General features: G+C 45.1%; 1 protein-coding gene across 1 annotated transcript; it reads right to left on the bottom strand.

The window, feature by feature from the left end:
* Nucleotides 1-10,248: 10,248 nt before the first annotated feature.
* LOC138716869 (vitelline membrane outer layer protein 1-like) lies at nt 10,249-11,894 on the bottom strand. Its single transcript, XM_069850040.1, has 3 exons — nt 11,709-11,894; nt 11,090-11,193; nt 10,249-10,546 (listed from the first exon to the last, which is right to left on the bottom strand). Exons 1-3 carry the CDS (start codon nt 11,877-11,879, stop codon nt 10,249-10,251), a joined length of 573 nt encoding a protein of 190 aa, XP_069706141.1. The 5' UTR covers nt 11,880-11,894.
* Nucleotides 11,895-13,114: the final 1,220 nt, after the last annotated feature.

Consider the following 13,114-nt stretch of genomic DNA (forward strand, 5'->3'; position numbering starts at 1 on the left):
GGAAAGCTAGGGAGGGGCCCTTTGTCAGGGAGTACAGTGACAGGATGAGGAATAACAGCTTTAAGCCAAAAGAGGGTTGATTTAGATTAGATATTAGAAAGAAATTATTTACTCTAAGGGTGGTGAGGCACTGGAACAGGTTGCCCAGAGAAGCTGGGCATGCTCCATCCCTGGAGGTGTTCAAGGACAGGTTGGATGGGGCTTTGAGCAACCCGATTTAGTGGAAGGTTTGGAACTTATTAATCAGGTCCCTTCCAGCCCAAACCATTCTGTGATCCTATGATTCTTTGTGAAACTATACTAAAAGGAATTTCTTCAGATGCTTAAGTAAAGATTGCATAAAGAAGTAACTAACCCCCTGAGCTGGAGATGCCTCTTTTCTACCAGCCTTTTGCCCAAGCCAGTGGGCACAGAGGCTGCAACCCAGCAATAAAGATTTCCCAGCAAGTCCATGGCAATACTAACTCTCAACTTGTTTTTTTTCTGTGCTCCTCAGGACAGCATCACTAACAAGGTTTTGCACTAATCTATCAGTCAATTATGTTTTTACATTGAGAAGCCTCAGCACATTTTGTTCCCTAGTGGCATTCATTACTCCTGTGCAAAGGAATGACTGAGGTTCTTGTAGCTGTTGTGGCTGACTTCAAGTCTATTACTCGCTTTGCTTGAAAATTAATGCTGGAGGCACATAACCCCATAATGGCTGCTCTGCAACTATTTTGTGGACTTCAGCTCACTCCTATTATAAATCTTGTAATTTTGAGATAGTTGCATTTCAGTCATTGAAAAGCGCATCAACCTAATGTTCCTGATTCAGGATGTTGGTTAGAAAAATTATCCAGGACTTTAAAAAAGTGCAGATTCCTTAGTCAAAGGTAAGCTCTCCCGAGATGTAACTTTTGTTCTCAGAGCTGCTGGAGTTCACATGAAAAGCCTTGGGAAGGGAGGAAAAAAAAAGCAGAAGTCCCACAGCTGTTCAGTATAGTTTGGGGCTCTAGGTAAACTCCTGGACACCTTATATCCATAGTAAGATTGTGCCTGGCCTGAACAGCTTACAACCCAAAGAACACAGAACTAGATGACCCCAAAGTTCTTTTCCAGTCTAGGGATTCTATGATTCTGAGGAGAGGCATGGAGAGATGAAAGAGTTTGGGGAATGTGAATTTTGTGCACACCAGCTGAAATGCTCCCTGCACAACTGCAGAATCTTCAGAACCTGAAGCAATTCCAGGTGTTTGTATCTTTTTGCCGGTGTACAGAGAACTAATGTCCTTAATTTCCATTAGAAGAAAGGCTTGGTACAAGTGATCCTAAGAGGTTTAAGCAGGATTAGCACAGTTTGAGGTTAGTGAATAGTGAACAACTGTTCTTTATTTTTCAAACTGAATTTATCTGTAAGAAATGTGCTCACCAAGCTGACTTGGTGTTTCATGCTTGCTGAACAGCAAAATCTGTGTGAATTCTGGATTTTTTTTGTGTATGAAAAATTGACTTAAGTAAGTCAACATCCATTTACACAAGCAACAGCCTGGCAGTCCAGTGTAAGGTGGGACAGGTGACAAGCTCATTAGAACCTCGGGATTTGCTAGCAAGTTTCTTTAGGTAAGAAAAATTAAATGACTCCACGGATATCATATTCATGTTCTTCTGAGCAGAGAAATGCTGGAGGAAGAGCCCAGTAGAGGCTTTCCAACCCTGGGCAGATACAAGTAGACTGTGGTTGGCCACACCAGAGCAGCACCGGGTACCCTTGTGTTCTTGCTCAGGGCAGTGGATTGCATTAGTAACACCGATACCTGTAATTTATCCTCTTTTTCTGTCCTGTCAGGCCATGATTTTATTGTTTTTTTCACTTAGCTACAGCATACAAGCTATTAATGAATGTGTCATGCCAGCAGGGCTGCTTCATTATCTGGGCTCCAGGTAATCAAGCCTGGACAGCAGCTCCTACCAGATCACATCACGTGGAATTCCTGTGGGTTGTTTAATTAATATAACAAATAAAAATGACAAATTAAGTGGCAATATTGAACCTAAATTTTGCATGGGGATTTTTCAGCCCAGGAAAATAATGCTAATACCAGAACAGTTTTACGTTCTTTCTTCCTGTTGCAGTTATTGGGAGATGATATCTGAAAGTGCTATCAGGAGCAGAAAGAGGTGTAATAAAGACATCAATTTAGGTTTAAAATATCTTCTGTACCTAAGTGGAAGATGCAAGATGACACTAAGTAATTTTTAGGCCTATTACCTTATTACAGATGACAGAGGTGCATTTAGACAATTCTGTATGAGCAGACAAGCAATATTTAGAGAAGGAGAACTGGCTGCTTAGACAGTAGGTGTTTTTTGACAGCCTTTTGTGATAAACCAGGAAAATAATAGCTGCATAATGAGACTTTGGAATATGTACTACAATGACAATCCAGACACAGATTCTAGCAAGATGTTGAAATGATAAGACTTTCTTAGAATTTGTTCTTGTGAAACCAGATGTTGCTTGCACAAATTTGAAGTTTGGGAGCACAGTGAAAACAACAAATGGTGCTGTCTGCTTTCTTGATACAATCAATTTTCTCTCTCTCTTTTTTTTTTTTTTTTAATGATATACTTCAATATTATGCCAAAGAGAAGAAGAGGTGGTGCTTTTTCCTTCTGACTCTCCCCCAACAGTATCACAGTGCAGCTTGGTACCGGGAGGCTTTAAAAAGAATCATAGAATCACCAGGTTGGAAGAGACCTACTGGATCATCGAGTCCAACCATTCCTATCGAACACTAAGCCATGTCCCTCAGCACCTCATCCACCCGTGCCTTAAACACCTCCAGGTAAGGTGACTCAACCACCTCCCTGGGCAGCCTGTTGTCCTTATCCACTGAAAAAGAGGATAAACAAAACCTCCCTCAACAAAACTGGGTGCATAGACATCATAACTTATTGAGAAAATCTCTAACCACTTTTCCTAAAATGTTTTGGTTAAAGTGTGTTACTGAAATGGTTACAAAAGCTCCAGATGGCTGTAAAGAGCAGCAGCGCTTAAGCTGGTCCCTCTACAAGCCAGGGAGGGGGTAACCTCGCTAGAATCTGTCCTTTCCCCCTCTTCAGCAAGGCCTCCTCCAGACCTTGGCAGCAGATCAGCCCCTTTGTAGATGTGCAAAGGAACCTACCTCAGGTATTGGCAAACTGGCACGTGTGTTGTGATGTCCCTCTCCTAGGGAGAGCAGAAAGATAAGCAGAAAGAGATTGACTATTCCTCAATCAGCTTCTGAAACCTGCATGGGGAAGGCAGCTGCACTCCATGGAAATGTGCCTGCAAACACTGTGGTGAAGCTGAGTGAAACAAAGAAATCTCAAACACAGCAATGAGCGCTAGGAAGCATCTGCCTGGAGTCACGGTTGAAGCTGATCTTTATTTTTGTCAGAAAGTTCAATGACAAAAATGTGAACAGTTAAAGGATATAAAAGAAAGAAGGAGAAGATATTCAGGCTGAAAAAATAAGGAACAATACTGATTTGCATAAGCAAAAAGTACAGCCCTTCTTTAACTAATGGACTTGCCCAAGTTAAGAAATTACATCAATTCGTCTTGAAATAACACTTGACAAGGGGCAAATTGTCTATTATAATCTCGTTTAATAAACTGTTCAGCCCACTTAAATATGCTTTCTATCTGCTTTGTCTGCTGGAAACACGAGCTTTAACAATTCATTAACCTCCCTTATAGTTATGTGATTGTAGCGCTCTGCTATGACCCTGCAGAACCACAACATGAGAAATTGAGTTCTATTGCTCAAAGTACGTGTTCATTTTTGAAAAGGAACACAGAAAGGTCAGAGGGATGTATCTATACCCTCCCTTGGATTTACTGGAATAATTACTTGCTTATTCAGAATTAGCTATTACTTCAATAAGGATTTTATTACAGGTCAAAGGCACAATTGTGGAAGCAAAATAAAATCTCCTACTCAAATAAAAAATAACCGATAGCATCAGCTACTCTATTTCTAATTCAAGGAAAATATAAATATGTGCTTCTTTAAAGATGTTCTCAGAGGAAATAAGCTGGCTTGGAAGAGTTCTGAACTTCAAGGGCATTTGCTCAATGTGGAGCCAAGTTCAAACTTTGCAGTGCTGGATATGTTTTTTTTTCTGAAGGGAATGTTGTGGGTTCAGAGGATGGGAATGCTGGCAAGTATAAGATAACTTCTAGGCTGCAATGTCTCCCAGTGCAGTTTATTTTCTAGTTTAGGCTGGACCTCAAGACCTGCAGCATTTAGAGAGGAAACAAGAAAATTCATGGAGCATTTTTGGAACAGATTGCTGTCGTGAAGGTAGACTGCTTGAAATACCCAGTGCTTACAGGTAAATTTATGCTGTCCGATGTGAGCATTTTGCAAGTCTTTGAAGACAACTGTTTTCCAGATTTAGCATTAATTATTTCAGCTCACAGGATCTATAGGCAGATTTCAATCCACTCATTTCAGAGTCTGCAAAGTGGTCTGTATCACTTGTATCATGTGGCATTGATGTTCAAAAGCTGCTTGTACACTGCAGTAACCAAACCTTGGAAAGGAAATGAAGAAGATCAAAATTTTATGTGTCTTCCTTAGGTACTCCTAGGAGAAACAGTAGCAAAATTTCCAAGTAATTTTCTATCCTCATTTGTTCTCTCATTCCACGAACGGTGTCCCAGGTCTTGTGACAGCTGGGACAGGGGCCTGTATGACTTCTCAGAAATGCACTGTCACCTCTCTAGCACATGAAGAGGACACATACAAATGTATGTGTTCAGGTCGAAACAAAGATCAGAGCATGCACCATCCTTCTGCTCCTTGGTTGCAGGGTGCCTAGTGCCACAAGGGTCCTGGTTTGTTACTAGGGTTTTTAAATATTAGGTCTGTCAGCAGAATAGACAGTTAAAATGAGACACAGCTCCTCTGATAATACAGAACAAAAATGTGAACACTGCTCTGAGCAGCTGTCACATCCGTGCTCCTGTTCCCCACATGGCCCTGCATTTTGTGAATGAAGAGGGACTTGACACAGAGCTTGTGTTATCCTGTGTCTAGCATGGAAAAAGGATTGAGTAGAAGGTTGTGCACAAAAATCTGGCAGAGAAGGAAGCATTGGAGCAGAGGAAAAGCATTGCTGAGCCCTGGCAAGAGAGGTCTGAGGGTAAAGGAGGGTCCATCTTTGCAGACTTGCTCTGAACAGACAGGAACATGGAGCTGCCTCTGCTCTAGGCTGGATATTCGATATCTGTGATAAGCTTTGTGTGGGACTGGTAGCACGGGCGTGAGGCGATGGCTGTGGCTGCAGGATCATAGCTCTGCTAACCACAACAGCAGAGCTTGTTGACAACTTCTGTGTACAACACAGCAGTACATCCAAGGAAATGTTCCTGTTGGATGCACGTCTAAGCTGTGTATTGACCTTTGTGGTTTGCTTGCTGGACAGTAAATGACATTGCATTGCCTTTACTATCCATTTCCTTAGCAAAATATTTAGTTGAGACTATTCCCTGTTGTACTTCTTTCCTGTAATGTGACTCCTTTGGCTCATCTCTGCAAGAATCAGTTCAGATTGGGCAAGTAACTAAAACTTTTTGAGAGGGGAAGCTGATTGATTGCTTAATCATAGAATCATAGAATAGTTTGGCTTTGAAGGGACCTTAAAGGTCATCTAGTTCCAACCCCCCTGCGATAGGCAGGGAAACGTCCCACTGGGTCAGGCTGCCCAAGGCCCCATCCAACCTGGCCTTGAACAGCTCCAGGGATGGGGCAGCCACAGCTTCCCTGGGCAACCTGTTCCAGTGCCAACCTTGAGTAGAACAAGGGCACATCCCTCCACAGCTACAACATATTGTTTACAGAGGTGAACCCTAGGCATAGTATTTTAGTCTAAGCCCCCATCCTCCAGGTGTTCAAAACCATTTATGTGTGAACAACTGACATCATTACTACATTAACAGTGGTTTTTACACATAATCTACATGTTTTCAGGAAGTGTTGCTGTGAATATCTTCACATAAAATTTTGAGTACCATCCATGCTCTGCCCAGTAAATGGGGGAAGAGTAGATACTGCCTTACATCTACAGTGCCTAAAGGCAAAATATGCATAAAGAGCTTAAGATCAAATATCTCAACCATCCCTTGCTGTTCATCAAGGTACAAGCTGTACAAGAAGCAGGAACATTATTGAAAAGCCTTGGCTTCTATCTGGTATTTCGTTCAGGTTTTCCTGAGATGAGAGGGGCCATCTGCTGGGAATGGACAGGGAGTGAGCACTTGACATCTGTCTTGTCACTTAGTAGAGGACTGCGGCAAGCCCTGGAGTTCACTACTGTAGAGTAGTGGCACACACAGTGCAAAATCTGACATTAATCAAAGAATGAATTTGAAAGATCAGTGGACAGAGATCTCTCTTCATCATTTCACTATTTGGTCTTTTCAGCCCAGAAACTGGGAAATTTATTATTCAAGAGGACTCATCATTGCCTTTGAATTCAACCCAATCAAGCAATTTGTTACAATGGGTAGGGCTAAGAGCTAAGCAGGAAGACCACAAAATGACTGCTAAGATTAATTTTCTTGCAGGAACTGTCTGTGTAGACATAACAACTCTTCCACATTCAATGCCATATAAAGTGCTGTGTACAGTAATTTGCTTAATTGAATACATAATATGAAAGTGTTATAATAATACAAAGGTAATATAAAAACCTCTTGAGGTGCTCATGACAAGAATCCTTTCTTTTTTTGTCTCAGTGTATTTTCAAGTGCCTTAGGGGAATCTTTTTTCTTCCAGGAGAAAATCTGAGCTATGAATTTTCCTATTATACTTAATTGTAACAGATTCCCATACCAGAAAACTGAGCTACCTCAGGAGGGCTTTTGTCTCTTAAAGCTGGATACCCATCCACAAGGATGTGTGACCTTGCTGTCAGCTCAGTCGTTCTCAGTGGTTCGTGGTTCTCTTTTGAGAGAGTGAGGAACTTGAGGGAGGTGATTCTGGCCCTTCTACTCTACTCTTGTGAGATCCCACCTGCAGACCTTACCTGGAGTATTGTGTCCATTTCTGAAATTCTCAACATAACAAGGATATGGAACTGCTGGATGGGTCGAGAGGAGGAATATGAAGATGATCAGAAGGCTGGAGCACTTCAGCTATGAGGACAGGCTGAGCTGAGGTTGTTCAGCCTGGAGAAAAGACTCTGAGGAGACCTTAGAGCAGCCCTCCAGTACCTGAAGGGGGCTACAAGATAGCTGGAAAGGGACCTTTTACAAGGGCCTGTAGTGATAGGACGAGGGGTAACGGCTTTAAATTGGAAGAGGAAAGATTTAGACTAGACGTTAAGAAGAAGTTCTTCACCACAAGGGCGGTGAGGCACTGGAACAGGTTGCCCAGGGAAGTTGTACCTGCCTCCTCCTTGTTGAAGGCCAGGTTGGATGGGCATTGAGCAGCCTGGTCTGGTGGGAGGTGTCCCTGCCCATGACAAGAACATTGGAAACAGAAGATCTTTAATGTCCCTTCCAAACCAAACCATTCTATAATTCTATGTTTTTTGATCTTGTGCCCCTTTGAGAGAACAGGTGGCTCTGTGGAGTTTAGCTGTATAGGTGTGGACTAATATAAGTACTTGGTGACCAGACAAATGGGCAAAAAAAATATGACCACTTGGAGTTTCAAACCCAAGATTTCAATGCTTGAGTGGAAAGGGTTAATATGCTTGTAAAGGTACCTGTTGCAAGGCTTCTCCTGTTCTAACACAAAGTGGAAGGTAATCTGGAGGCAAAAGGGCAGACTATGGTACTGTTAATGTTTCAGAGAGCACTGAAACAGCTGGACTCCCAGCAGGGATTAAACAAAGGTCAGCACTGAATTAGCTGTGTTCAATGTGCGCAGAGAAACTCTCAGCTCACAGGTGTTACTGAGGGCCATTCACAGTCCTCCTAGGCATGAGTTACTATCAAAGAAAACACCACCGCAAGCAGATTTAAAATATATGAGTGTGGGAAACGGCTATGAAATTTCCAGAATTAAGGATGTTCTCCCTGCCTCCCATGTCTTTCTCAGATTTCTGCCTCCTCTTTCTGCTCTTGGTAGTGAGGAAAGAGTTTATTGTTGAAAACTTTGCAGTCCATTCTGGAGCTCTCCTCATCCTTGCTCTTTGTTCCCAAGTTCTCCCTGTGCATCTGGACCATACAACCCTCCAGCCAACATGTTCCTGTGATTTTGGGCCTCTTATTACAAGAAAGACATTGAGGTGCTGGACCATGTCCAGAGAAGGTCAACGAAGCTGGTGAAGGGGCTGGAGCACAAGGGTTATGGGATGCAGCTGAGGGAACTGGGGTTGTTTAGCCTAGAGAAAAGGAGGCTGAGGGGAGACCTTATCACTATCTACAACTACCTGAAAGGAGGTTGTAGCAAGGTGGGTGCTGGTCTCTTCTCCCAAGTGACAGGTGAAAGGACGAGAGGAAGTGGCCTCAAGTTGTGCCAGGAGAGGTTCACATTGGACATTAGGAAAAATTTCTTCCCTGAAGGGTTTCTCAGGCACTGGCAGAGGCTGCCCGGAGAGGTCGTTGGGTCACCAACCCACAATTTCTTCCAGGGTAGATGATCACTTTTCTTCTCCTTTACTGTCCAGTTCTTACAGTCCAGTATCCTGACATACCTACAGGTGTGGGGATCTTCTGTACTCACTCCCAAGAGGTTTTTAGGTTATAAATTTGTTCTAAAGCCTAACCACAATGAACAGAAAGAGCTAGCCAGGATCAAAGTGGCGATACCAGCTAGAGCAACCAGTAACATCAACAGTACCAACAGAGCCCCAGACCTGTTCCCTGTGCTTGTTGGAGGAGAGTGATCATCCCCAGCCCCTCAGAGAACCCCACTGATGAGTAAGTGAGGTCACTGCCTCCCGAGAAGCCCTGAAGGCCAGTGGGGATGAGCACCAACAGGAGTTCAGGGATTCAAGTGAGGGCTGCAGGGGAAAAGCATTTGAGGATGCTGTAAAACTTATTATGAAGTCGTTTAAGGGGTTGCGGAATATGCAAGAATTATTGAAGGATGTTTAGGGGAAGGATCATAGGTGGTTCTGCAGGGGGGAGACAGTGGGAGGGAAAAAGGTGTGACAGGGGTTGGCCCTGAGTAGCAGCTTGCTGGTCATTATGATGACCAAGCCCTGCACCTTGTTATCACAGTCTGTCCTTCTGTCTTCCTAAATATTCTTACACCACCACCACCATCATCATCATCATCATCATCACAACTATTAATAATAACAACTATTAATAATACTAATTACTTTTACATTCTTTCCATCTACGTTCTGTGGGGGCACGCATGCTATTCTGAGCCCTGTTGAGACAACTCCAGCAACCTTCAAGTCAGACTGGTGGACAGCAGCATGAGAGCTGCTGGCAACTGGAGCAGGACCATGAACCTCAGGGACTGGAGGATGCTGGTGCCAGCACCCTGGGAAACCAGAGCCTGAGGTCAGGTCTGGGGCAGACTGAGCATCTACTGCCAGCTACCAGCAACCCTTTTTCCATATGTGTGTATATATTTCACTAGTGGACACCAATCTTGATCAGCTGGAGAGGAATATCTGCTACCTGAGCTATTCACGTGTATGTGAGACCTGTGTGTATCTGAGTCTACCCAGGTGGCAGTAAAGTCACTGCTCTCTGTTATTATCAGCAGTTAGCTCTGTGTGTGTGTGCAAATGCATCTCCTGCTCACCTGTTGTGAGTCTCACTGCAGTCTGGACCGGGGAGCAAGCACCTACAGCAAATTTTTCACAGAAAGTGTCACTGGGCACTGGAACAGGCTGCCCAGGGAGGTGGTTGATTCACCTTCCCTGGAGGTGTTTAAGGCACGGGTGGACGAGGTGCTAAGGGGCATGGTTTAGTGTTTGATAGGAATGTTTGGACTCGATGATCTGGTGGGTCTTTTTCAACCTGGTTATTCTATGATTCTATGATTACATGAACCTCACATCTACTGGACTGGGGCAGAAGGAAACATACCGAGTGCTGTGGCCACAGGAACTGGCTACCCTCTACAAAATGTGATGAAGAAAAATGCACACTGGTCCTTGTGTAAGTGCAGATTCAAGGTTTAATGGTGGATCACTTTGTAGACGCTGGCATGGAGATCTAGCTTACTTGTGATTTAGCAGTGGACAGATACTGTTGGGCTCGATGATCTCAAGGGTCTTTTCCAACCAAGTGATTCCATGATTCTATGATTCACAGCAGAAGACTCTCACGTCATTAAGAGCTGTGTCATCCAATATTCCCTGGGGCCCGTCCACTTTCGTCTGGAGCCCACAGATGGCTCCAGAGTTGCATCTTCTGCTCCATGGACCAAAGTGACCCCCTGAAAGTCCCCAGCCCTCCAGGATATTCCCATCTGAGCAAGTGAACTTCACATTGTTGGCTGCTGTGTCATCAAGCAGGTACTGCTTCTTTTCCACACGGAGCGAGAAGGAAACCAGCTTGTTGCTGGGGCAGACCTGGGTCTTGGTCCAGTTTCCCCACCTGCCAGAGAAGAAAACAATGCTTCAAGATACGTTCAGCCTCTGCTGTGCTGCAATCAACACTACAACTTGCTTGGGATCTTGGTAGGGCTAGAGTAGGGCACCTACACAGGGATGTTTGGTGTCTATGACCACCTGTTTCACTCTGCTTCCCCATTACCCTCTAGATGCTTGGCCACCATCAGCCCTGGGATGCCCCGATGCTGCAGGACGCCTTGGAAATTTCATCTGCCTGCTTTGTACTTGTCAATATCTATGTCCTTTTTAAAGAAAGCATTTGAGGAAAAGGAGAAAGTACAGGTTGAAGGTCTGCATTCTTTTTAACTCTCCTTCATCTTTCAAAATCTCTTCCCTGGGACCAGATCTCTACCCTAAGACCTTCACACTTTGTGGCTAGGAGAACATCATCCCTCTCCTCAAGCAGGGTGAGGACCCACCTTTACAGGGGGTGTGGGTGCCTATGGAGAAACTGTTATACTGGTTTTGTTTCATGCTCTCCAGAACTGCTGCTCTGAAGGAGGACAAGGAAGTGAAGGCTACTCACTGCCCCACGGAAGACTCGATGACTGTGCCATCTGTGCAGAGCAAGCGAATACCATTCAAAGCTGTATCGTCAGCAAACATCCAAAATCCTTGGTAGTGCTCCACCTTAGGAAAGGGAATGAAAATGGGAGTTATCAGCACTCTCTCCATTTAAAAGAAGACCTGGGATGAGCCCTTGTGTTGAGGGGTGGTGGGAGACTTCAGGGACAGAGCCAGATGTGGGTGGTGCTGCTGTTGCACACCTCTGCTTCTTCTCCAAACCGTGGAATGGAAGCTCTGGACACAGGAACCTGTGGTGGCTGCTGTCCCAGCTCCTGCCCACCCTCTCACCGTATGCTGTGACACCTAGAGCTGAAATGCTGGCAGCTGGGGGTTGTCGCAGACCCTTGAGAATGGGAATTGTAGTACCGACTTCAGGTCTTCTACCCCATGGACTCCTCTGTTAAGAAATTGCTCATTGGCAGAGAGCCTTGAGAGCTCCTCTGCATTGGAGATTTCTTGCTGATAAACCTGTGTGAGCACTGCAGATACAATGCAAAATGCTGCGACGAGACGAGCTGTTGTGGCCAGCTTTCACTGCAGGGTTTTTTCCCCATCCCAAAGAAGGTATGAAAACTTACCTTCAGTTGAAATCCCTTAGCGTAGCCACTGGGGCAAAATTGTTCTTGTCCCCAAGAGCCCCACGGGCCCCCGTTGGGCACTGTGAGGGGGGGCTCACACTTGCGTGCCCCCGTGCCTTGAAGGCAGCAGGAGCTCAGCAAGCAGAGGACGGCCAGGATGAGCAGCTGCATTGTGGGAGATCTGCTTGGCACCTCACTGCATGGAGGTGATAGCACGTAGGAATTTATAAAACAGGAGAGTGGGTGGGAGTCCTCGGGGAGTGTCAACAAACACCATGGGGTGCGCCGGTTGTTGCTATGTACTAGTCCTGTTGACTACCTGTCCCTCTTGCCATGCAGAAGGAGTGTCACCAGCTCATGTTGGCTTGGGGGGCTTGTAGGGCTCTGAAAACATGTGGTGGAAAAAGAAAGGAACAGATCTAGGACCACTCCCCAGGGAGGTGCTGTTGTTTTGAGGAGAGTATTGGCAATGCTATGAGGGTGTTGGAGAGAGGAAGGTAGGAGAAGGGGAAGAAACCTCTGAAGGGGCTGAGGCAAAATGGAAGTGGAAGTGTCTCAAAGTCCTTTGCCCTGTGGAAGTCCTCACTTTCTTTCCCTCTTTGGTGTCCCACTGGGGTTGAGAAAACTGCCTTCACTGGAAGCTATTGCATTTTGCTCTGGGACGTGTTAAGTGCAGATGACTATGTAAAAGGTAGAAACCTCTCCTCACAAGGCAAGTGTTCTAGCTGCCCATCATCTCACATGTGTTCTGCTGAACTCACTCCACTTTATTCATGTCTTTCTTTTACTGGGAACAGGGGAACCGGAGCAAAACCATATGCAGTCCTATCATCCCTCTGACTCCATGCTCTTTGCGCAGACAATGCTCCAGCTGCTCAGGTGTATTTTCAGGAGATGTGAACATACAGGCAGTGTGCAGATTTCTGACAAAACCAGGCTCCTACCCTCGCTGTTGTTCTACTCTCAAATGTATCTGTTGTATGCCCTGTTCCTCCAGAGGGTCTGTCAGAGAAGTAGCCTCTGCTGACACTGATATTCATGGATATCGAATCATAGAATCATAGAATCACCAGGTTGGAAGAGACCCACTGGATCATCGAGTCCAACCATTCCTATCAAACACTAAACCATGCCCCTCAGCACCTCGTCCACCCATCCCTTAAACACCTCCAGGGAAGGTGACTCAACCACCTCCCTGAGCAGCCTGTTCCAGTGCCCAATGACCCTTTATGTGAAGAATTTTTTCCTAATGTCCAGCCTAAACCTCCCCTGGCGGAGCTTGAGGCCATTCCCTCTTGTCCTGTCCCCCGTCACTTGGGAGAAGAGGCCAGCACCCTCCTCTCTACAACCTCCTTTCAGGTAGTTGTAGAGAGCAATGAGGTCAATATCCGGTGAGCCGTTCCAGA

Source organism: Phaenicophaeus curvirostris, chromosome 1 (assembly GCF_032191515.1).
Source record: "Phaenicophaeus curvirostris isolate KB17595 chromosome 1, BPBGC_Pcur_1.0, whole genome shotgun sequence".
Classification (NCBI taxonomy): domain Eukaryota; kingdom Metazoa; phylum Chordata; class Aves; order Cuculiformes; family Cuculidae; genus Phaenicophaeus; species Phaenicophaeus curvirostris.

What these genes read in the sequence shown, in the direction of transcription:
- LOC138716869 (XM_069850040.1), bottom strand. Translation starts at nt 11,879, where the DNA reads ATGCAGCTGCTCATCCTGGCCGTCCTCTGCTTGCTGAGCTCCTGCTGC. An exon ending in CTAAGGGATTTCAACTGAAG is followed by an intron (nt 11,194 to 11,708) that starts GTAAGTTTTCAT and finishes CCCTTTCCTAAG; the next exon opens with GTGGAGCACTACCAAGGATT. An exon ending in ATCGAGTCTTCCGTGGGGCA is followed by an intron (nt 10,547 to 11,089) that starts GTGAGTAGCCTT and finishes CTTCTCTGGCAG; the next exon opens with GTGGGGAAACTGGACCAAGA.